Source organism: Eucyclogobius newberryi, unplaced genomic scaffold (assembly GCF_026437365.1).
Source record: "Eucyclogobius newberryi isolate DKJ021-1_F unplaced genomic scaffold, fEucNew1.0.hap1 SCAF_7, whole genome shotgun sequence".
NCBI lineage: Eukaryota > Metazoa > Chordata > Actinopteri > Gobiiformes > Gobiidae > Eucyclogobius > Eucyclogobius newberryi.
Window position 1 is genome coordinate 21,943,231 of NW_027316389.1, and position 26,436 is coordinate 21,969,666.

At 39.3% G+C, this 26,436-nt stretch overlaps 1 protein-coding gene across 2 annotated transcripts; it reads left to right on the forward strand.

Annotated features, from left to right (window-relative positions):
• Positions 1-1,265: 1,265 nt before the first annotated feature.
• Positions 1,266-25,980, forward strand: ranbp10 (RAN binding protein 10). 2 transcript variants are annotated; one of them, XR_011924496.1, is made up of 16 exons: positions 1,266-1,616; positions 8,806-8,917; positions 12,514-12,566; positions 18,434-18,601; positions 18,685-18,707; positions 20,195-20,379; positions 20,476-20,588; positions 20,675-20,783; positions 21,205-21,353; positions 21,421-21,622; positions 21,687-21,826; positions 22,054-22,202; positions 22,655-22,766; positions 23,296-23,437; positions 23,711-24,153; positions 24,374-25,980. XR_011924496.1 is itself a non-coding variant. In XM_072434410.1 (15 exons), exons 1-14 carry the CDS (start codon positions 1,415-1,417, stop codon positions 23,424-23,426), a joined length of 1,848 nt encoding a protein of 615 aa, XP_072290511.1. In that variant the 5' UTR covers positions 1,266-1,414; the 3' UTR covers positions 23,427-23,437; positions 23,711-25,980. The 2 variants fall into 2 exon arrangements, 1 of the variants encoding a protein (XP_072290511.1); XM_072434410.1 differs by having other exon boundaries at positions 23,711-25,980.
• The last annotated feature ends 456 nt before the right edge of the window (positions 25,981-26,436 follow it).

Sequence of the window (26,436 nt, forward strand, 5' to 3'; positions counted from 1 at the left end):
CAGCATGCTGGGTCCAACCCTCTTCACCATCCACATGCTTCCTCTTGGGTGTGTCGTCAGCAAGCATGGACTTAACTTCCATCAAAAAGTCACTTTCTCTGGGCCCCCCTCTGCCACTCTCACCTGCCTCAGCTCCTGCCTGGAGGAGACAAGGGAATGGATGAGCCAGAGCTTCCTTAAGCTGAATGGCTCAAAAACTAAAGCCACTAAAACCGGCACCTTTGAACAACTCTGCTGAGGTGATCGGCTGCAGACTTCCATCCCTGCTGGACCTCTATGTCTCCAGGGCTCTTCTCACCCTGGACACGGACTATTTGAGCCACTCCTCTGAGGCAAGAGGCTGCCGCCACAGGGAGTTTCTTTTCCTCTGCCGTTGGACTCATGAATACTTCCTAAACACCTGTCACCAGCTATAATTTAATCAATCACTCACTGCACTCTGTGCACTACATTTGTAAATTTAACTGTAAATTTTGTGTACATAGTAAGCCTATTTTTTTTACATCCCATAGTAGATTTAAAATATTTTTCTTTGATGCATTTGGTTTTTGATGTTATATGTATATGTTGCACTAAATCACCAAAACAAGTTCCTATGTTTGTGAATTTTGTTGTACTTTTCTATGGTGTTTTATGGCGGCTGCTATCCAAGTGTTACATTACCGCAAGACTTTATTCTTTGGACTTTATTCTTCTTCCTCTATGGTGTTTTATGTCGACTGGTATCCAAGCGTTACATTACCGTCAGACTTTATTCAGACTTTAATCTTTAGACTTCGTTCTTCAGTTCAAAGCCCACGAGTTCAAAGCACACGAGTTCCAAAATTGATTCTGATTGCTCATCGAAAGCCCAGAAAACACAGCGAGTTAATATGTTCCCATAGCAACGTAAAAGAGCACGCAACAAGGTCCTCATAGTAGACCTCGGAGCGCCTGTCTAATAAATATTGTAATAAATAGTCTAGTCCAAAAATAACATCGATTTGTGTTTCTAGACACCAATATATTCATATATAATAATAACAACAACAACAACCACCATAAAGTGTATATTTTTATTTGATTCCCTATACAAAAATATACATGCAAAACATTAAACTTAACGGGCTAAAACAATTCAATAAATATTGCCATAAATATCTCATCTTAGTGAATTACTTTCCAAGAGATAACATTCGAATCTAAATGTATTACCGCCGAACATAGGCAGGACGCACAAATGCGACTGAACTACAGTACCCACACGGCACCGTCCGTTCCAGCCTACAGTACATTCTGCTGCTTATCCGGGGATGTCACACCGCTGCTATTTTCTCCCCACAGTCCCTCTCGCTCTCAGCTCTCAGCACCAGCGGACAACGACGGGGCTTTGGGCAGCAAGAAACGCACTTTAGACACCAGACAAACGCCAGTTATGGCAGAGGTGGTCGGAGTCGGGAGCTTGCCCGCAGTGGATCCTGTTTTTAATTACCAAGAGCACGAACTCAACGACCGACTAAAACGGCTCTACCCGGCTGTGAACGAGAAAGAGACCCCTTTACCCCGATCCTGGAGCCCCAAGGATAAGTACAGCTATATCGGGCTGTCACAGAACAACCTGCGAGTCCATTACAAAGGTTAGAGCTGGTGTATCCTCGCGGGGCTAAAGAAGTTGTTCAACGACCGAAACCCCGAGTAGTTGCGGAGGGTCTCACACACACACACACACACACACACACACAACACGTACACTATGCGATTATGTTGGTTGGTTTTGTGTGTGTGTGTGTTTGTGTGTAGTCCTGGTAAATCTAGTCTGAGCTGCCTCCCCTGTCCTATAACCTGGCTTTGTTTCTCAAAAGCAGAGGAATGTCAAAATGGGTGACATTGACACCATCGTTAACATCAACCATTTTTTTAACCCAACAAACTGATAATAATGTCCAAAGCCGAGGCTTCTCTTTGTTTATCTGACGTTTGTATTGTAATTGTTTTTCTGGTATGGTCTAGTTTTACGGAAAGGCTGCAATGACATTCTAGTACACACTGGCAGTGACATGGCATTAATAAAGGCAATTGTATCTAAAACGGGGATTGCTAAAGCGAGATAACCTTCCAATAAGCAATATTAGCGTTAACCTTAGTTAGCCGATGAGCTAACTAGCTAACGTTAGCTAACTCGAGTGTTGTTTCGGGTTTTAAGCTTTGCCACGATGGAAATCGCCTATATAACTTGTTTGCCTTTAACCATAAAGCAATCAAATAGATCCCAGATGATTAAATGTTTTGGTAATGACTTAAATGTAATAACAGACTTTTTCATTTGTGAAATTTCTTCGTGTGTCTTTTTGTTAATGGGTTTCAATAAAGCTTGGTGTTTGTTTTTTCCCCCTTCCTGATTTGAGTAAAGAGCAGTCCGTCTGTTTGGGCCCGAAGCAGTTTTCTGAGCTGATGGACGAGGCCTTAGCGCATTTCAGTCACATTTCAGTTGGCCAAATGTTGTCTTCTTGTCTTTAAACAAATGCAATGCTTTGTTATTGATCAGGTCACATTAGTCATGAGTAAGTGCTCACTGTTAGGCCTGCTCGGCCTGCCTACTGGCTTGTTTCACAAGTAAAAACAAAGTGTCATCTGCTCCTGTTAAAGCCGCCTTTTCATCATCGGTCACCACATCGTTCACGGGGCTGTGCTAGCGCTTTATGAACGCAAGTGAAACCCGTGAAAACCGTGTGAGAGGATACGTTAGCCAGGGCAGGGGGTTCAAAACATTTTCACCAAGGGCCGCATATTGAAATGTATTTGAAATGGTGGGCCGCAGACTGATGGTTTATACAGTGAGTCATTTATGTTGCTGCCTTTTACACAGCTTTGACAGGGCCACTACTATATACTATATATACTTTGATAAGGAATGTGGATTGTAGGTCTGTATTTCAACGCAGTGTTTGCTATTCAGGTTATAGTCGTAGAATTACTTCAATTTGTTGTAAGAAGTTCTGCCTATGAACATTGGGCCAATTCATCAGTAGGCCTGAGGGTCAACACAAATTAGTCTGGGGGCTGCATTTGGCCCAAAAGGACACCCATAAAGTAAGTCCCCCAGGCCTCATCACAGTCACAGAGGTATCCTGCTGTATATGTCTGTCAAACTGGGACAGTATTTAGTAATTACCCCTTTTATAACTCATTGTGCCTGGTTGTTAACTGATATCCTGCCTGTTCTGGACTGCCCCCAGATTGTGTATTATAAAAAAGGTCACTATACTATACCATACACTACACTACACCATAAGCATCTATTAAAAGTTGGTTATGGGCTCAAATGAGACTTTTGTATGACACTGCACGATTAGGATGGGTTGTCGCCATAAATAGGCCTACTCTATATTAGATGAAATATCTTTTATCCCCTGGTAGCCTCTGCTCCCTTCTCTCACCCTTGAGATTTTTGATGCTATTTTGACCGAATGTTCCATTTTGTATTCGTTTCCTTAGAGTTTGTAATTACCTTTTTAGTGTTATGATTATTATTGTTAGTCATGGTCTCCAACTTTTTTGTACCATTAACTCTGATGATGGGCACATGATTAGTTAATTTCTCTCCCAGCCAGGACTATCAGAAATGTGCTAAAACCTGCCTTTAAAAACCTTTGTCACGGTTCCTTGTTTGCATAAAATGTTATAGCGCTGTAGAATTAAAAGAGTGCAGTATTACTTAATTTATCCATTGTTTGGACTTTTCACTTTTCATTACACATGTTGGTTTTTTTGCAGTTTAAAAAAAATACATATATTAGAGAGGATATACTCTCAATATTATAATTTTTCATATGTCCAAAACAACTGAGATATTCGCACCTCTAGCATACAAAGGGCTGAACTATTTTGGAAACATTTCTTCTTGCATCACATTTAGATTTGTGGTTTATGTTTAGTTTTAATATAGGACTATGTTCTCAGTGGACATAACATGTTGAGAATAGCCTAGATCACAATTTCGCCACTAGCCTACAACTAGGGATGTCACAGTATAAATCATTTTAGTGTTCCAATGCCACAACCAAACAGTGAAACTCTTAATTGACTTTCATTCAAGTAGTATGTGACCAGCGTTATTAAATCAAACACTTTCTGAATTATAAAGTAAATCAATGTGAAATCACAGCCAGATAAAAAAAACACTCCGCATTTAGGTTAATCTTTTTGGATATAGATTGAATTAATACTGCTTTTAAATTGATCTGGATATATTTTTTCAGTTCTGACCGGAATAAACACGGTTATTGATTTAACCAAATCATTTTCACATTGCTAATACTAAGTAGCTTTATACTGTCTTTAACTACAACTACCTGTTTCCGAGAGTTCATGTATGCAATCATTCATCTTAACTGTGTTTGGTCAAATCCACCTGTCGATCACTCAAAGCAAGAGCATGATGGAGGAGGCTGACCAAAAGAGGAGTAGGTCGGGAAATGTGACTGTTTGAACACCTGCCTTCAAAGTTTTTTTTTTTTTTTTTTTTTGCTTTCATAGCCATATGTCGATGCCGATTGTTTTAGAATACAGGGAAACCGATGACCAATAAACATAGCCAATATTTCTAGGCCAATATGTTGGGCCCATTTTGATATTTTTGGCTAAATTACACTGTTTAAATTGACTACAAACTTGTCCACAGCCGTTAAACCACAAACATATAAGAGAGCAGTGTCGCTCTGTGCAGTGTCGCTCTGTGCAGTGTCGCTCTGTGCAGTGTCGCTCTGTGCAGTGTCGCTCTGTGCAGTGTCGCTCTGTGCAGTGTCGCTCTGTGCAGTGTCGCTCTGTGCAGTGTCGCTCTGTGCAGCGTCGTCTTCACGCTAACGTGTGTGTTCTTTAGGCTGCAGGTTGTCTTCTGCTGGAACATTAAGGCTGATCGCCAATACACTAAAAACTGCAAATATCGTCCTTATAGATGGTCCATCGCTAATGGCAAAGATCAAATCACAATTCCAATTTTTATAATCATATTGCCTATAAGAAAGTCTGTAATATGAACTAAACTATCCTGAGCATTTTAGAGTTGTTTGTAAAAGTCTAAAGGGTCTTATGAGTTACTATTTGTTATTCCGAGTAGTTCAATACATAATAAGGATGTTGTTGTTTTGCTGTGGAAATGATGTTACTTAAACAAAGAGCATTCTCTATTCCTCTTTAATTGTATTGTGGGAGCTGTCCAGTGGAATAGGTAGACTGACACTTGTCCCCTGTCCTTGTATGTAGTTGTACAGAGACCTGCGGGCCTACTGAGGACTTGTTTCATGAGGAGTTTCTAAAATTAGACACACACACTCACTCTAACCACTGCAGCAGACAATTCACGAGTGTCGGGTCGCTGACTGTGACAATACAAATAAGAAAGTGTTGGATGTAAAAACAATGGTGTGATTAATGCACCAAATTCATTATTTCGTTTTGTTTTCTGGAATAGGGCCCCAGCAAGCCATTGGCATATTTCCTAAATCATCTACTTTTATCCACCATGGAAAAATAATCATAATTGTCACAATCACCACAGTCATAATCTCAAGTCAACAAGAAAAAGCTTTCTCTTAACAAAATTAGAAAGCACGGTCTGTCTAGTCATATATTTCTTCAGTGAGGCAGTGGATTTCATTTTTCATTTGACCCTTCCATATCACCTATCGACAAATAACTAATAAAAACAATATTGCCCATTCAAGTTTAATTATATACAATAAAATGGCATTGGAGCTGAGTTCTGCATACCATGTTCTCAGTCACAACAAGAGGAGCTTTCAACAATTGTATCGGGGAAACTTTCATGGGAATCAGAAACAATTCATAATTAGGGTTGCAAAGAGGAGGAACAATTTTTTCAAATTGTTGGAATTTTGAAAAACAAAAAAACTTTGTGTAATCTCAAAGGAATTACGGTAACTTGTGTGCACAGATGTGACTGATTTTCATTGGTTTGAAGATATTTTAGACACACTCTGCATACTTTTTGGCCTGGAGACCTAAAACCTCTTCATCATATCCAAGTGGTCACACCAGGCAACTTGAATGCAGTTCATCACTTTGCTATGGCAGTGTAAATGCAGATATTTAAGTGCATTTGCATAAGTTCAAGTTGCTATGCTTCACATACATCACATTGACACGTTCATCTTTAGGTCATGCTTGTAATCAGTTTAGCTACTTCCTCCTGTTTTGTCTTATTTATTGTTCTTAGACTATGAGGCCTCCTTATTATTGACCTTTATTTAACCAGGAAAGCCCCACTTAGATTAAGAATATATTTTCAGGGGAGTCCTGACCCCAGAGGGGAGGAGCCTATTCTACATGTTTTCAGTGGTAGGGAAACTGGAGGAAACCGGAGCAGACGTGGAAAGAACATGCAAACTCCACACAGGAAGGCCCAACTAACCGCTGCACCACCGTGTCTCCCGATTCTGCATAAACATGCAATGGCTCTGGGTACAACATCTTTAAACTGTTTAGTACACTGTTCTGACAGAAAGCCAAACTTCCCTGTCATGCATCATGATTCTAATATCCTCATCTGTTCACCCTGACCCTGAATAAAATCGGATAGGCCCACACTGGAACATTTCACAATCATGTGGCTGTGTGTTTGTTCCTAACTTGAACCATCTATGTCCTGTATGTGTCCAGATGGCTCCACATTAATGGCCAAAGCCCTCTCTATTCCTCTCCCTCTCACACACTGACACAAGGTGTCTGCTAACCGCCAGCTGCTCCGGTTAGGGTTACACACCATCTTCGTTGCATTCATGCACACACAAGTGGGGCTCTCTTTTTATGCATGCAGCCAGGCGAACCCTCAGCAATTCAATCCTGTGATTACCGTACATGTCACAAACTGGGAGGCACATGTAAAGTGTCAAAGCCTGATCGGGGGTTACACAACGCTCAGCTGAGCACACTCTCTCTATGACCCTAGGGATTGCATAAGCAGCCATCTAAATCTAAATTTACAGACTCTAATGATTGTTATGTTTCAGTCTAATTGGCCTATGCAAACACAAAGTAGCTTTGTGACCATATATATATATATATATATATATATATATATATATATATATATATATATATATATATATATATATATATATATATATATATATATATATATATATATATATATATATATATATATATATATATATATATATATATGAAAAAAATCATGAGGTCTTAGTGAAGTCTCTGCTAAAGTGAATTTTACATTTATGAAACATTACCGGTATGTTAAAAAAAAATAGAAAATGTGGCAGATATTTATTAGGCCCGAGCGCCACAAGCTGGCGAGAGGCCTATTAATCTCGTAAGGCTGCGAAAGTGCGCACGTAGTGCGCACGAAATCGAGCGCGAAGCGCTCGCCCACTTCCAAACACTCACTAACGCACTCCTCCACTCACGCACGCCCCGTGCATACTAATTAGTATTAGGAAAATGGAACATTACCGTTGTAAACGGGCGAAGCCCGTGCAAAAGTGCGCACTAAACGAGCACTTTACATTGAAAATGTATAGTTTATGATATTTGGAAAATGGGAAACATTGTTTTCGCATCGGAATATTATTCTTTCTTCTTCTTCTCGGGACCAACCCCCCTATTTTTCACCCCGTGAACATTGACGAAAAGTCACAAAAATTTGCACACCTCTAAAAATCGTGCCTCTCTACATTCTGGCTATTTCCCTTTTCTAAAATAAAAAAAATTGGCGCGTCAGCGCCCCCAAATGTACCAAAAATGCATTGAGAGATGGGAACTGACCCAAAAAAAATTTGATCGTAGAATCATGAAATTTGGCGCAGAGGTCGATGGTGACAAGAGAAGTAAAAAATATTATTACGGCAACGCCGTCCGCCCAACCAAATGTCGGCCATATTGCTTCAAAAATGGCTAAACATGACTTCGGAGTTTTTCCAAACGTCGTACTTTTACAAACTCCTCCCAGGGCGTTGGCCCTAAAAAGCTGAAATTTGGTGAAAATGCTACTGAGGAGTGGGACATCAAAAGTTATCCAAATTACATTGATACCTGTCACTGTCTCTGTGCGGCGAAGCCGCAAACTGTAGCAAGAATTTCAGAAATCTCCCAAATTTAACATTTCTGCCGTTTGCGCAGATAAAGTCCGAATTGCGTCAAATTAGAATCAGTTGTTAAACTCTTTGCCCTAAACCTACTTGAAGTGAAATAAATTAATTTGGAGCCACAGCGCCCCCTACAGATTTTATATGGAGGTTAAATATTTAGTTTTGTGAAATTATATGAAATTTGACACACAACTCAATTTTGGCATCCCCATCAAAAAAGTCAATGAGACCCATGTCATAATTGTTATGGCGTTGCCGTAGCGATGACCAAAACCTCCCATGTTATTCCAATGGGGAAATCGCCAGAACATGTTTACACTTTAGACTTTCACAAACTCCTCTTAGGGCGTTAGCCCTATTAACCTGAAATTTGGTGAGACTCATCTTCAGGGGTGGACCATCAAAAGTTATCCACATTTTTATTCAAAGAGTCACGGTGTCTGTGCGGCAAAGCCGCACATTTTGCCAAGAATTCAAAATAAAATTGCTTTTTGATGGTAAAACAAAGGGGAGAAGATGTGACAGCGTCACAGATTCAGCAGTAGGCGTAATAAAAGGACAATTGGGGCGCGTTAGCGCCCCCTCCTCTTGCGGCGTGGCGGCGGCGTGGCGAGGGCCGACCATTGCCGCTTGCGGCTATATTTTTATATTACATCTATACTTCACATAAACCTCTCAACCTTTTGCCGTCTTGTTGCAGGTCACGGGAAGAACCACAAGGATGCGGCATCAGTGCGCGCTACACACCCCATCCCAGCGGCCTGTGGGATTTACTACTTTGAAGTCAAGATTGTCAGCAAAGGTCGTGACGGGTAAGATAGTAGTAATTGAAAATGCTATTCAAATGACCTTAGTTACAAAATGGCAAAAACTTTGCTCATGTATATTTTACAATTTCCTGTGCAGATAATGATATCTTATGCCAATGAATATGTCAGCCTGTATGTCTTTTAATGTCAAATTTCAAATAGTTACTCTTCTTGCTGTAATATTTTATATAGCAAAGCTAATTGCAATATTTCTCAGAAAGATTGTAATTAGACTGTAATTAGATTTTGTCCCAAAATCATTCTTGTCTGATAAGCAGAAACACCACTGCCAGCTTTTAGTCAACATCTCCCCCATCATGTGCATTTTAAAAGACCCTATGCACCACATGAACTGCTCTGTGAACAAAAGTCTGTGCATCTAGTTTCTTTACTAACTTAAAGGCGGTATGGACGATTTTTCGGCGATTTGAGAACGCAGGCGGAAGTGCGCATGCGCACTCCCCCGTGCGGACTGATACAACACACACGTGCGTTTGTTTATTAGCACAACGGAGCGCATCGCATCGCTCGTCTCCCGTAGATTTCTGTCCACTTCTGCGTCAGCTCGAACTGTCTTTCTCCGTCTTCATTTTGCCCCGTACACTGAGGGAACTATATTATGATAGATCCATGCGCTTAGGCACGCGGAAACGTGGGGACGAGCCTGGCGCGGCTGCAGGTGAGCGGTAGGTGCGTTTTATGATTGATACGTGGCAGGACAAATGATTTATCCACGCCACGAGGAAATATGATACAAAATTTGCTGAAAAAAATCGTCCATACCACCTTTTAATACAAAATACAAAGGCTGGTAACTCTGGTTTAGTCATGGCTCAACAACAGTCAGACTCCAGAGGAGCAAGCACTTTTACTGCATTACTTTTATCTACTTGGGAGTTAAAATTATTATTATTGCTTTCAGTCTTTTGACCCATTATACCAGACCTGGGCAAACTACGGCCCGCGGGCCACATACAGCCCGTTTGTCTTTAACTGTCTTAACTGTCTGTACTTGTATCCTTTTGTATCCTTAAAATTAATTAAATAGATTCAATAGCCTATGTTTGACAGAAAAGTGATATTTTATTTGATATTTAATATATATTGGATATTTTTTAAAGAAAAAAGATGGACATATAGATACATATCTATATATCTAATCTTTTTTCTTGATCGCGGGCCGGCCCTCCGCTACTTGCCTGGATTCGAATATGGCCCTCGGAGGAAAATAAAGGCCCACCCTTGCAATATACACTGGAATCCTAACTGGAAATTCAGTTTCAAAAGTCTTGTCTTGCATAACATTTACACTCCCCTGTTCTGGTTTGGTGGCATACTCTGAGGGCATAGAGCTGTGGAGTTAAAATGTTGTCTTGTCTTCATATAAGCGTATGAGTATTATTATTATTATTAGGCCCGAGCGCCACAAGCTGGCGAGAGGCCTATTAATCTCGTAAGGCCGTGCGAAGCACGGCTGCGAAAGTGCGCACGTAGTGCGCACGAAATCGAGCGCGAAGCGCTCGCCCACTTCCAAACACTCACTAACGCACTCCTTCACTCATGCACGCCCCGTGCATATAATTAGTAGTAGGAAAATGGAACATTACCGTTGTAAACGGGCGAAGCCCGCGCAAAAGTGCGCACTAAACGAGCACTTTACATTGGGATGACGACCGCGAAGCGAAGCGGTCGTCATCCCCATATAAAGCACTCATTTGCGCTAAGTAGCTCACGAATACGTTCCCCATCTCTTGCATGTTCCGTGCATATAAGCATGTAATGCAAAAATTGAACATTATTACTGTATAGAGGGCCAAAAACACAAAGTGGGCGGAGCCCACTCAAAATTAACGATAGGTACCCGTCAGTGACCAGGGACCCACACCATGAGGTAGGAAAGCGCGAGCGCTTTCCGAAAATGTATAGTTCATGATATTTGAAAAATGGGAAACATTGTTTTCGCATCGGAATATTATTCTTTCTTTCTTTCTTCTTCTTCTCGGGACCAACCCCCCTATTTTTCACCCAGTGAACATTGACGAAAAGTCACAAAAATTAGCCCACCTCTAAAAATCGTGCCTCTCTACTATCTGGCTATTTCCCTTTTCTAAAATTAAAAAAATTGGCGCGTCAGCGCCCCCAAATGTACCAAAAATGCATTGAGAGATGGGAAATGACCCAAAAGAAATCTGATCGTAGAATCATGAAATTTAGAGGTAGATGGTGACAAGAGAAGTAAAAAATATTATTACGGCAACGCCGTCCGCCCAACCAAATGTCGGCCATATTGCTTCAAAAATGGCTAAACATGACTTCGGAGTTTTTCCAAACGTCGTACTTTTACGAACTCCTCCCAGGGCGGTGGCCCTAAAAAGCTGAAATTTGGTGAAAATGCTACTGAGGAGTGGGACATCAAAAGTTATCCAAATTACATTGATACCTCTCATGGTCTCAAGAATTTCAGAAATCTCCCAAATTTAACATTTCTGCCGTTTGCGCAGATAAAGTCCGAATTGCGTCAAATTAGAATCAGTTGTTAAACTCTTTGCCCTAAACCTACTTGAAGTGAAATAAATTAATTTGGAGCCACAGCGCCCCCTACAGATTTTATATGGAGGTTAAATATTTAGTTTTGCGAAATTATATGAAATTTGACACACAACTCAATTTTGGCATCCCCATCAAAAAAGTCAATGAGACCCATGTCATAATTGTTATGGCTTTGCCGTAACGATGACCGAAACCTTCCATGTTATTCCAATGGGGAAATCGCCAGAACATGTTTACACTTTAGACTTTCACAAACTCCTCTTAGGGCGTTAGACATATTAACCTGAAATTTGGTGAGACTGATCTTCAGGGGTGGACCATCAAAAGTTATCCACATTTTTATTCTAAGAGTCACGGTCTCTGTGCGGCAAAGCCGCACATTTTGCCAAGAATTCAAAATAAAATTGCTTTTTGATGGTTAAACAAAGGGGAGAAGATGTGACAGCGTCACAGATTCAGCAGTAGATGTAATAAAAGGACAATTGGGGCCTCCTCTTGCGGCGTGGCGGCGGCGTGGCGAGGGCCGATCATTGCCGCTTGCGGCTATATTTATTATTATTATTATTATTATTATTATTATTATTATTATTATTATTATTATTATTATTATTATTATTATTAAAAGGATAATTATATTGTGACCAAACAATAGCCACATAAAGTCTTTTTGTGATTTTCTTTAGAAATCTTGAGCAATGATTGATTGATTTCTTGGTGATGAGACATGCCTACGACAATTTCTGAGCCCAAGCTTTTTCCTTTAACAGAAAACGAGCACACTCTGTATCGGACTGGAATAATGAGGCCTTTCACTTTTATTGCACTTGAACAGAATAAAACTATTAATTTAACTAAATCTGCAGATCCTAATAATTGTATGAGCTGATTAGCTGATATTGTTCTATTTCTGAAATGTTGAATACATGCAAATGAAAAATGCTGAAAAATGACACCTCAGTCATTTTCCGTGTACTATATCAACTAAACCTGTTGGAAAAACAAGATTAAAATATGTTTGTTAGGAATGATGTTTTGGTTTGTGTTTGCAGGTACATGGGCATAGGCTTGTCTGCGCAGGGGGTCAACATGAACAGATTACCCGGTGAGTAACACACCAGCAGTTACATTCACTAACTGGGATGAGCCTAGTGTTGTCACAATACACAAAATTCAAACTCAATTTTAGATACTAAGGAATAGGCTCAATATAAATGTTCAAACTTGCTCAAATCAGTATCTGGTTTCAATACTAGTTTTAGTATAGACTATTATCTGATTTATGACACTTTCATCAATCCTAGATGAACCTTAGAACATGTAGACATCAAATTGAACTAAAACATCGCTACAGATCTTTTATCTTATAGATGTTTCTTTTTATACCCTGGTCAGCGAGGATTCCAGCGCTAACTGGAGTGTATTGTTTTTTTAATAACCACATGGGTAGTTCCTGCAACAGTTGAGGCCAAAAAATAAAATTGTGTGTTTCCGGTAACATTGAATAAAAAATCCAGGTAGGTAGGTCGTATTTTTTATTTTTTTCAAAATATTTTTTAAAATCCTTGCACAGGTTTTGCAGACAGTTTTCTTTTCTCAGAAGTGAGCGCTTTGCATTGAAGTGGCCTTATTGGTATGTAGATATTGAATAAAATAGTTCTCTACATCTATACTAGTCCAACCACAGGACAAGAGCCATTAGCAGACAACTTTTTATTAATTACCGCTCTGTTGCGGCCCCGCTCCGCGCTGTCGCCCTGCGCGCGTGTTCGGTGACCTGTAGATCCACTCGTCCCCAAAAGTTTTCCAAAGCACCATTGCTTGTAAGTGCCCAGTCGTACTTTGGAGTCTTGTTGATAAAATGTTTAAGGTCGGGTTTTCTTTATTTTGAAATCCAGGTCGGTCGAGTTACTGGAAACACACAATTGTTTCTTCTTGGCCTAATCACATTCTATCACCACATACAAGTTATTTTTATATTAAATGTAAACATCTGTATTATGGACATAGATGGTTAGCCTCTGTTGTGCCTGAACTGGTAATTACATTTTTCAAAAAGTCTGGGGAAAAAATAATTAGAAATGAACATCTGGAACCGAAAAGGGCGAGACAGTCGAGCACCATTTCTTCATTCAACTTTGAGCACTCTAAACCCACTGGCTCATTCCTGACAGTTTTGAACAAAAGGTAGCAGTCATTTTTATTCTGTAATGTTACCTGAGGCTTCATTGTGTTTGTATTTGTCTGAGTGATATTTTTAGCACAGGAGCTTTGGGACAGATGGTTAGACACTGGAGGTTTAATACATTTTGAAGTGTCAAGAAAGCATTTGTCTTGTGTGCTGGAATCCAGGGGCTGCTAGAATGTCTGAGATTTGGAGGAAATATACCTTTTTATTATTTGGTATGTTTTTTGTTGTTGTGTTAGCTGTATGTGAGGTATAAGGAGAGGACATGTTGGGGCTTGTACTGTAGCTGTCACGTGGAGCTGTGATGCATTGTGGGCTGAACTCCTACTAATCTCACTCAAACCGCACTTCTCATTGAATTTATTTTTGGACCATAAGACTATGCAGGATTGGATTATGCAGTGACTTAAAATGTTATGTATGTCCGATTGCGATGAACATACTTTTCTGATATAAATTCAGATAAGTTGTTAATTACAAGAAAGCTAAATTAAAATTTACATTTATTATATTTTTTGTTATTACAGCTAATTTGTTAATTGTATTAATTTACAGGCAATTGCAAGATACTTAGTTAATAAAGCTTTGAATATTAGACATATTATATCCATGGTATTGGTGACAACTAATAACCACTGATAAGTCTGTTTTATCTCAAATGTGGCGATGCTCATTCATACCAATACATATATCTTTGACATGGCTGTGCACTAAATGCTGTTAGTTGGTGGTGACATCAGTAGAAGTGATGTTACAGTGTCCCAGAGCTGACTAAAGCCTGGGTCTATCCCCACACAATCAGACCACTCCTCTGGCCTGGACGCACTGATCCGGGCCTTTTAGTTGAGTCCATCCCCATTGGACTGGCTTCACTGTCCTGACGAGTAGAAAAGTTAGATTAAAAATAAAATGTTCACTAAATTTGACCTTGAAGCCGCTTGAAGACATCTGGAGTATATTTCCAAAGTTTTCATCAAAAACAAAAAATATACACATTTCCTGTGTCATTTTGATATAATTACACCAATTCATATCCGTAATCCATGGCATGTTTGAACAATTATTTGATTACATAAGTTGACATTTATTTAAATAATTGGATAATTACGATTAATCAATTAACTAACTTACTACTGCTACCCTACTTTCATCAAAATCTATTTAATCTATTTTTTGTCAGCCCTTAAACAATTTTTTACATTACAGTAATTTGTTTTTTGTTCTTGCCCTTGTCTGTAGAGCAGGGCCATTCGACCAAACAACATTATGGGTCGCACAAAAAAAATAACGCTGTTACCCAAAAATGTAGTTAATTATACATATAGATTACATTTTTGGGAGAAATGACATCCAAAATTCTTTTCCAACATTTCTTGCCCATCCAGGTCAGACCAGGTCAAGACTAGTGCCAACCAGGTCTGAACCAGGACAAACCTAGAATCAAAACAGGTCTAAAGTGGAATTAAACAAGGACTAAAACGAGACCAAACCATGTCTAAACTAGTGCTATCCCAGAATTAAACCAGTACACAGGATTATTTAAAAATATATATTTGGATGATGGGTCGTGGGCAGAATTAAATCACTTGGAGGGCCTGATTTTGCCCTCAGGCCTTATGTTAAATAGCACTGCTCTAGAGCCTCATTTCCATTGGTTTGCTATGGAGAGGATCATCAGCACTGTAAATATTGTATACTTCTTATTCCGTCCGTTTTCTAGCCGCCCACGAAATCAGTGCATTGTTTACTTGTTGGTCACATGAATGTTGGATATTTTACCCAAATCAATCTACTTTATAGCATATTTTAGCAGTGAGAATTTTCCCTCATTCGCCATTTAAACCAATTGAATTCCCGCTGGACCAGAAGTGCTATTATGACAAAGAGCTTCAAGGCAAACCGGTCAAGATACCAGAGCCAGTCGAATGTGCCTTAGCAGGGCATAGATACTTTACATCTCTCTCTTAACCAAGTAGAAAATGTATTTTTGTTGACATGATAGTTAGCTGGTTGAGCTAGTGTGATTTGTATTTGATTTTCACATGCTTTTTATACAGACTTGTAAAGAGAGGTGATTAAATATATCAGTATCATCTTTTGGTTAATCCACTTGTTAATCACGTCCAAGGGAAATTGTGGAGACCGGATTCAGTTCCAGACTGTACGTCTTGGTAAAGTATGCTAAATGCATGTCTTGGCTACACATAATACTTGTATATCACTTTTCATGACAGGCAAAGACACACACAGAACAAGAAAAGGCTGTATTGCATGAATCTGTAATTGGAGCATTTTCCTAATTTTAACCATTGAAATTGTGATTTGGATTCAATTGCTATCAATCTTCCGTATGAAACAGTTTTGAGTTGCTAGAGTTCTGTCCCAGATGGTGAGTGGGGCTGGTGCACAGATTACTGCTGATTGCCTTAACTCAGACTCTGTGTTTGAATGCAATGTTTGTCGTCAGCTCTGGATTTAGTCGTCTTGAGTCCAGCAGTCAGGTTTTCCTTGTATGACAAGCTTCTATCACAGTGTGATGATTTAGAGCCCAAGGCATACTTTGTTTCACCTCACGACCTGGGCAATTTCAACCCTTAATAACATGTACATTTTACAATAGTAAAATTTCACACATTACTTTGATTGGAAGGAAAAGGCTAAGGCTAGTAGTGGTCGTAGGTAGTGGTAGTAAGTAGTGAGAACAATACTCAAATGGGTGTTGTTTTTGTCAACTAAAATGTTTCATCATAGTTTTGCTGGGTAAAAAAGACTAAATCTAACTAAATGAGGATGAGGATTTTTTTTTGTTTATGAATATTAGGTAAACAGGAATGAAAGGAATGAATGGAGAGTTGATCCAAGCTCCACTTTTCAATCCCAGAGCCCCAAACCAGATCCATTATGAACACGTCTTTACATGTAGCAATGACATATAGTTGATCACAATTAAAACACAACAAAAATATTTTCTGGTTGACGAATACTATAGTCAACCAAATTTGTATATTTTTGGAGACTAAAACCAAAAAAATAAATCATTTGAATAAATCTTCACTACTGAACTAAATTAATTATAAAAATAAACATAGTTTACATAGTTGGGATAACAAAGTTGATTGTTTTAGTATGTCAATTATATCTGGGTATATTTTAACAACAGTATTTCCAAATTTTAAAATGTAAACATATTACAATACAATATTACAATAAACTTTCTGTCACAGCCCACCCTCCTCCCCTCGCTGCATGTTTATTTATGTGTTCTCCCTTGATTGTACAATGTTGTCCACTGTTGACCTCTGTCTGATCCTGCTGTGGAGTCCTGCCCATTTCATTAGCATGTTGGATCAGTGAGCCTGGCTTTAGAGGCAATATCCCTGTCAGCAGATTAATCTAATACCTTTGCATACACACACCACTATAGCCTGCGTGCACTCAAGGCAACATAAAATCGGAGACCAGGGGCTGAAGGTGAAACCAAAGAAATAGCAATAGAGTGTAAAAAGCCAACGTCTTGTGCGGTGAGACTGTTTACAAACATGCACATAATATACTGTACAAGCGAATGCCTAATATTACCCCACTACGACCTACTTTCACTAACCCTGCTTTGCTTTTTGGCATTGACGTGCAGGCTGTGATTGAGGAGACGGCAGTTCAAAAGCCTCAGTTCTGGGAGAGTGATCCTATTTACTCAAAAATATTGTATTGTGTGTAAAATCTCATGCCCAATCTAACTCCCAGCAGTGTATTTCAGACTGGTACTGGTCCATTGTTAGAACTAAACTATACAGCTGTAAAGATGGTGGAACATACATACTTTATTGTAAATAAGAAATATTAAACTTCAACCATAGAAATATTAAACTTCAACCATAAAGTCGTTTATTAATCACTATATTTTACATAACTTGTTGGTGTGAGTGAAGTGTAATGTTGAAATGTAAAAACAACACAAACTTATCCCCGCACTCATTATAGACAGAGGATGTGCTCACAGTAGTTATCTCTTTTTTTTTTTACTGTATTTGGCAGTACTGGCTTTACTGGTTATTTGCATTTGTGACCTTAAAAGCACACACTGCTATAGTTTGAATAGTTGAGCAAACATTTTAGCATGATCTTTATTCAAAGAGGATGAATGGGAGAAAAAAAGATTATGCTGTTTTTTTTAACATTACGGTACTAACGTTACTATTTTACAGTATAATTTGCATGCATCTAGCACAGTGTAACCTTGACACTGCCCATTCATTTATAAATTGCTTGCAAAGACTGGGTTACCTGTGAACTTGATTCTGCCTCCTCTATGCATGGGCTGACACTTAGCACAGCTAAACATGATATCAGCCTGGAGCAGCACTACTTTATCAGGACGGTCTCTTTCACAAGTGTCTGTATAAGCCACACAGACTTTCTAATGCAACATACAGTGTGGCCTCTTTCATTGACAAAGTTACAATAGGAAAGTCCCTGCAGAGACTTTTTTGTACCAGGGAAAACTAGAGCCGATGCTTCTTATTGTGAATGGTACCTTTTCTCATTGGTAATTTGGGTGTGTGTATTGGCTAAAGACACACTGCATGGACCAGCTGACTCACCTCTTTCCTCTGTGAGATTCATTGCCTCCTGCAGGCATATTAGGGTATTTCAAAGATGCACTATTAAAGTATGTCTACTACTTCAGAAAGAAATATTTGGGAATGTATTTACTTGAAAAAATGTGTCCATAACAGTTAATAAGACATTTTACTAAACAATCCCTCATCCTTGCCTTCTTTTAGGATGGGACAAGCACTCCTATGGTTACCACGGAGACGATGGCAACTCCTTTTGCTCCTCTGGGACAGGACAGCCGTACGGGCCCACATTCACCACCGGAGATGTGATTGGCTGCTGTGTGAACCTAATCAATAACACATGCTTTTACACCAAAAATGGCATCAGTTTAGGTTAGTTATTGCTGACTTATATATATTTAAAAAATACCATAACAAATAGTAGCAAAATTCAACATTTCTCTTTTATCCTGCAGGTGTAGCCTTCACCGACCTTCCCGTAAGTATTGTGTTTGACACACTGCGTCCATTTAGATGATTTTAGTTTTGCATACTTATAGTTGTTAAAACACTATAACTGAACACCTTCTGTCAGTTTTGTTTAAATGTTGTCATTTGTGGTGGTCAGTCAGTCCCAGGGCAGCTGTGGCTGTAGCAGTAGCTCATCATTTCGAGTTTGTAAAGTGAATGACTACAGTACACACTGTGGCGCTTTGAGAATCTTGAGAAGCCTGTACAGCACAATATAAGCTTAACATTTTGACCCACCTTTTATGTTGTCAAGCTCAAGTTCCATGTATTATTGTGTAGTTATGAGGGCTGTGGTCCTTTAGCCGTTTAGTCAATGAATCGGTCGATTGATTAGGATTACGAGTCATATGCACAACAGCAGACAGGAAAAGGCATGGAGCAAGTTATTGAATTATGAAGAAGCTGAACTTTTCTGTATACATTGTAGTTTTATGTGACATCACGATAACACATTTTGAAGTGGCAGAAAAACCCTATGTAGGACTGCCTCAATAATGTACAGCATTATTAAAAACATAAACTGCAACAAATTTATGGCAAAGCAAAATGGTAAAGAAGTGGGTTGGTCTCTATAATGAGTCCTAGAAGTTAATTGTTAAGCTTATACAGCTCTGTTATTGTACAAAAATAACTAAAAGAAAAGTAAAGACGATATATATTGAGTCCTAAAAAGTATTCTATTATTTTGAAAAGTTGCTAGATTTGCACTTTCCTAGTCCTGACTGTACAAAATGACTGACTGTACAAAAAAATCGAGTAAAAAACGACAGTGTGTGATTCCAAACAGATGTAACAAATGTTTCCATTTCAGACTGACACATTCACACGCAGTATGTTACTGACTCTGAGATCTGCCTGGCCTCCATTGTGTCCTACAATGCTTTATTTTGGCACTTGGAAGAACGCTGTTGTCACCGACTGTAGCAGGGACATTTTGCCGGAGAAAGCCACTTTTACCAGCCAACACAGTGTCAAGAATAGAACAGGGACCGCAAATCACAGTTGGCCTCAGCAGATGGAGTTACCAGCTGCTGTTAAAACTAACCAACATTTAACCAAGTGCTCTTTTTGTATTGTGCATGAGCGCTTTGTAATTATAAACTCCTGTTTATGTGTATAAGCGTGTGTAAAGAGCAGCTCATTAACATTATGTTGGTGGTTAGTTACACAGAACTATCACACTGCACTAGAGTGAAACTATACTCCGTTCTGTTTCTTTAGTGGTGGATGTTTGCTTGGTTTGTGGATGATAGCAAATTCACTACCAGGGCAACAGTTTGGTCAATAATGAGACATTTTAAAAAAGGTTGTCGTTAGATAGAGCAGCCACAAGAGGGCAGTGAACAAATTTGTACTGTATGTATAGTCCATTTTAAACGCATAAACCAACATCCAACTAAATATTTGTTACGCTTTGTGAAATAAACAACACTAATTGTAAAATAATTCTTCCAGCCAAACCTGTACCCCACTGTGGGCCTGCAGACTCCCGGTGAGATTGTAGATGCAAACTTTGGCCAGCAACCCTTTGTCTTTGACATTGAGGACTACATGAGTGAATGGAGGGCCAAGATCCACGGCATGATCGCTCGCTTCCCCATCGAAGAAAGACTGGGCGAGTGGCAAGGTGTTCTGCAAAAGTAAGCATGTAGATCAGAAAAACACAGTCTGGTTTCTCGGCTGGGCAATACATTTTAACAATGGTACATAATTTTACTTTTGTTTTTTTGCCGCAGTATGGTGTCCAGTTATCTGGTGCATCATGGGTACTATGCCACCGCAACAGCCTTTGCCAGAGCCACACAGACCACGATACAAGAGGACCAGTCATCGATAAAAAACAGACAAAGTGAGCTACAAACCACACAACACTTGTCTGAAGAGATAACTGCTGATTTCACTTGAATTACATTGTAAGTCTAACTGTTGTTACAGGAATACAGAAGCTGGTGTTGGCAGGTCGTGTGGGTGAAGCCATAGAAGACACTCAGCAGCTGTACCCAGGGCTGTTGGATCACAACCCCAACCTCCTGTTCATGTTGAAGTAAGTCTTCATCTACACATGCAAAAAGAATGTACAGTATTACCACAATTAATATTCTGTAAAGTGAGTCACACTTCTGGTTCCTGAACCCAAACTTTATGCTTCTACATTCATCCACTTTCTACTCATGCATTTTCAAAAGGGGTACAACGAATGCAGAAGCTATTTTATATGCCAGCTCAAGCTTTTCCATCACATATATTTCATTCATGGTTTCAGTTTCATTGGTTACTTTTCTACCAGTTTTACAATTTTCTACCATCTTTTAGTAAAAGGCCAAAGTACATGCTGGTAGTACGTGATTCATTAGGTATTTCACAACCAAATAATTCCTACATTACTGTACGCTCAGTGTTTTTTTTGCCCATTTTTAATTACTGAATAAGTTGTGGCTGACACACACTTTTTTAATCTCTTCCAGGTGTCGTCAGTTTGTAGAAATGGTCAACGGTACTGACAGTGAAGTCCGGCGCTTGACCGTCCGCTCCCCTAAGTCCCAGGACAGTTACCCAGGGTCCCCAAACCTCAGTCCTTGTCGCGGGCCCAACAGCACACCCCAGCACACCAGAGGTACAGCTGCGGCATCCAATGTGTAAACAGCTTTTCTTCAACAACTGCTATGTATCCTCTGTCCCAGGAACAGACAGTCCCACCTGCAGTAACGGAGTGACTCCACCCAACAAGACAAAGCTTCAGGGCGTTGTTGGCAGTAGCAAATATCCCAGTGCATCCTCCTCCGCCTCCACCTCCACTTCCTCCTCTCCTTCATCCGTTAACTACTCAGAGTCCAACTCCTCAGATTCCACTAAAAGCCAGCCACATAGCAACCAAGAAACAAGGTGACCATCTTTACATCTTTACTTAAATTAAATTCAGGTGGTTTGTGACTCTATGTATTTGTAGTGACAGTGAGATGGAAATAGAAGCAGAGCATTACACAAATGGTGTTGTAGAGGGTTCAACTGCTCGGATCATGAACGGTACCTACAAACATGAAGAGATCCTTCAACCAGATGACAACAGCATTGGCAATGGGGTCACAGGTAGAGCGGTTTCCATTTACTAATGCTATACAGTAAATTTGATGCAGCTTTATAAAACACTTTCCAATATATAGAACCTGTCTGATCTTACTTGGAGCAAGAAAAAGTAGAAACAATAATTGTATTATTCTATATATGTTACATGCAGATTATTTTATGTTTTAAATATCACTGCAACAGGGAAGGATCTTTTGTATTTTTCAACCAATCCTGTGTGTGTTTCTCAGACGAAGAGTGCAGTAACGGCAGACAGCTGTGTGGAGGGAACCATGCGGCCACCGAGAGGATGATCCAGTTTGGACGAGAACTGCAGGCGCTCAGTGAGCAGTTGTGTCGAGAATATGGAAAGAACAACACACACAAGAAAATGTTGCAGGTAGAGGACAGGAGTCGCTGTTTTATTACACAATGACATTATTGTGTTCGACAATGCCCAAAGTTTTATCGTATTTTTGAATCTTGTGTTTACTCAGTGGGTCGCAACTGATATGGTAGTTACTCTTTACTTGAAATGTGTTGATAATAAAAAATAAAAAAAAAATCCAAACCTATAATCAGTTTCTTCAACCTACTTTTTCCTGCCAATATATCAGCTTTTGCATAGAAAAATGGCATTTACTGTCGCTGGGTCCTTGGGGCATGCCAACCTTGTATGATGGTGTTGCGTGTGATGTGGTGGCTGCAGTAGTGCCTGGTTTTAAAATGGCTACCAAGTGTCAGTGAATGAATATTGATGATTAAATAGTTTGGTTATGTATTGGTTATATATATTATTATGTTTGCAACCAACGTGAGGTTGTTACTGATGATGATATTTTTTGTGTGAAGGATGCGTTTAGCCTGCTTGCTTACTCCGACCCCTGGAACTGCCCCGTTGGACAGCAGTTGGATCCCACACAGAGAGAGACACTCTGCTCTGCACTCAACAGTGCCATACTGGGTAAGAACACTCCAGTGGTGGGGCGTCAGGGGCAGCAAGGCCTTCTCTGCTAGCCTAAACATAATCGCGTGCGGAGAACACCGGCGTTTCTGTCTAAATGTATAGTGTCTAGAGCCATGGCATCATAATGATGGTAATATGAAGGTAATAAGAGGTGGATTAATTTAGGTGGGACTGTGTACTGAAGGCCCAAGCCCCAGACCCACGGCCCGCCACTGGAACACTTCAATATTAGAAGAAACTTGGTTTGAGAAATGTTTAGTCTGCACCACTTTGTCAAGAAAATTATAAAACAATTTTACAATATATTGTATGAGTAAGTAAACCAACTTACCACTTAAAGCTAAAATGGCCAGAAAACGATAGCACCAATTATTGCTTTTTGAAACAGAAAATGGTTCAGTTCAAAAGTAGCTTTTATATATTATATGGACTATGAAATAGACTTAGGGTTGTTTTTTTATTATAAATAAACATTCAATCATTAGGAGGGCCATGTGTATATGTATTATGTGTATGTTGTGTGTAGATTCCCAGAATCTCCCGAAGCAGCCGCCGCTGATGTTAGCGCTTGGTCAGGCCACAGAGTGTGTGGAGCTCATGGCTAGAGTCCGGTCTGGCTCCTGCTCCTTCGCCAGAGTAGAAAACTTTTTGCACTAGCCCATGGCCAGGTGAGACACATTACAGTTTACACTTGCACTATATGTAGCCAAAATATGATTGAGCTTGTTCAAGATATCTACATTAAAAAAAAATCCTATTTGATCATCATAATGATAATGCAAGCATCGAAACTGCTAAATGTTAAACTTAATAATGAAAAATAAACTGCATTTACCAGGTTTGTTTTGATTATTTGAGTTTTTTTAGCCAGCCATCCATACAGAAGTGTCAGATACGCTTGTGTTCCTAACATACAGTGCACGATCCATGTCTTTCCACAGGGTAACGTAAAGTAGCACTGAGAGAGGGGCATGTTCGCAGGTTGTTCCCATGGCGATGAAGGACCAAGCATGCTTTTTGATTGGTGCATTGGACCGTCACGTCAGACTATGCCTCACTGCAGGAGCGCTGGAGGGCCGTGAAGAAAGTCTCCTTTTTAATTTAGTATTATCAAATAAATTGTGTGACACTATTTAAAAGATGATCAGTTATTATTCTGTTATCTAGCATTTTTAGTTATTTTATGTCAGTTTGTTGTGCTTATCCTGGAAAATTCTACAGATTGTAATGGCCCTATATTTTCCCTTCTCGTGGAGCTGGAGACGATCCCCTCACATCAGTATTCATCATGTTCACCATTTTGCTGACCACAAAACCTGTAGCCTCCTTTTATTGTCCAACCTTTTCCATTTCAAATAAGACATTGAAAGAGGTGTAAGTTTCTGTTGAAACAAACAACTTTTTCTTCTACTTCAGGAGGGCCTGCCCGGTGGGCATGGGCTTACCACAGAATGGAATCAATATCTAGAGTTCCCTGTCTTAATTCGCAGATTGACAATGACTCTTGGATGAGGGTCGACACGTTAGTTTTTTCTAAAACTGAGTCTAGATGACTACAACTGAACCTTTTTCTACATTGGAGGGGGACACTGACACATTGAAAGAAGCCACATAAGTAGATCATTATTTTACGTTTAGTTATCGCAGTTATTGGCTGCATCAGTGACTTCTTTTGGGTTGAAGTCCACTGAAGCCGCCTGCTCAGCGCAGTATTGGGGCTATGCTTTGAATTTCTTTTGTATCTTAGGACGATTGGAGATACCGGTACTTACTTCTGAAAGGATGGCATTCGCTTTAGGTTTAAATGAAAGGATTGCCCAATTCAAATTAATTGTCATTTATTCTAATAAGTATACCTCATTCTTTCAGGAGTTAATATGCCTCAAAAGTTGTGAAACACAACTTGTAACTATGTTGTAAAGGTGGTTTGAAACACTTAAATTGTAGGTGACTGAGCAGTGAGCACTAATTTGACTTCAAGTGTCACTGTCAGCCAATTAATGATGTGGATACAGGTGGCAAGGGGCACAGCTACACCTTTAACTCTACAAGTCTCCACTTCTAACACTGTCAGCACCCCTTATCACCTGCATGAGATAAATCGCGCTGAAAGGCAGTCTAACAAGCTCTGTGTATGTTTAAATAAGGCAAAGAAAGTTCTTGTGTGATTTTATAGGGGAAGACTTGTTTATTCAGGGTTGGAAGTTAAGCTGGTATTTTTCATTTGATTAAAAGCATTACGTGATTTATTTCAACAATTTTGTGGATTTTTAGTGCATTTAACACATCACTTTAGTTGGGCTACACATTTAGTGCTCTGTGGCTTTAGCATACAGACTCACATTGAATTACCCAGAATTCCAGGATGCATTTAGATGTTGAACTATAGACACTTTCCACAACCCGTTGCATATAAGACCTGTATAGTCGGCAATCGTTTTTTTCTAATCAGTGTGAATTTGTTACAACTGCATATGGTCAATTATAGCCCTGTAGAGTGTGTGTTGGCTATGAGGTCACTACAGAGTTTGTGGTCAGACTTAACCAAGCTGCTTAGAACAACAACCCGTCTCTATACACATAGTTTGACAGTGATGTTTGCTTGTATGCCTGTAAGGCTTTTGTTTCTTAACATTGTTTTACCTGTAAAGATCAGGTCTCGCAACTCTGTTCATTTTGAGGCCTGAACACAGTCGTGGATTGGATCAGTGAGCGAGGGATATAAACTTATATGGAAATGGCCACAAAGTCTTTGAAGCCAAATATGGACTTCCTATAAAAGAGGTCACAGAAATGTAAAGTGCATCGTCAGAACAAGCTTTGCACAGCATCGTTTTAATTTCATGTTGACTTTTTAGTTTTATCAAATACACACACACACACACACACACACACACACACACACACACACACACACACACACACACACACACACACACACACACACACACACACACACACACACACACACACACACACATACACACACATACACACACACACACATACACACACACACACATACACATACACATACACAAAATGTGGGGTGAAATGATTTACTCTACACTTAGCATGACCTTTTAAAAGTTTAAAAACAATATAAAAAGTGAAAAAGATTATAGAAAAAGTATGTACTGGAAACATGTTAAAACAAATATTCTGCTTAATTTTGACAAAATTATTTTTATTAAAATACATCCTTAAACTATTGGCTGTTGTTGTCTTTTTTCTTATAATGTGCTATTCATTCCCTGCAAGTTGTACACATAGGGCTGCACAATAATTGAAATGGTCAATAACTGGGTCATTAAATATATATATATATTTTTTTTATTTTTTTTTACTCCTCAATCTAGTTAAAACCAATTAATTCAGCACATATTTGTACAATGATGAATTGAGATTATCATTTTGTATTTTTTAATAACTTTTGTAAGTATGCTAAAAACCCAGTGTCTCCACCCCTAGTCCCCAATCATGTGCCTGATTAAAATGAAAACTAATAATTATAATTTGCAAATAATTGATAAAACGTGTCTGCCCCCCGTTTTTGTGTCATTGATGTTGTCGCATTACAGACCAGTATTTTGTATGTTTAGAAATATGTGAGCAAGTCATTTTCAGTTCAGAAATTAGCAAGTCAAGAGCTTCTTTCTGCATGTGA

Coding starts and splice junctions, on each gene's coding strand:
- ranbp10 (XM_072434410.1), top strand. CDS start 1,415: ATGGCAGAGGTGGTCGGAGTCGGGAGCTTGCCCGCAGTGGATCCTGTT. Junction 8,918..12,513: donor GTCAGCAAAGGTCGTGACGG/GTAAGATAGTAG, acceptor TTGTGTTTGCAG/GTACATGGGCATAGGCTTGT. Junction 21,827..22,053: donor CATTGGCAATGGGGTCACAG/GTAGAGCGGTTT, acceptor TGTGTTTCTCAG/ACGAAGAGTGCAGTAACGGC.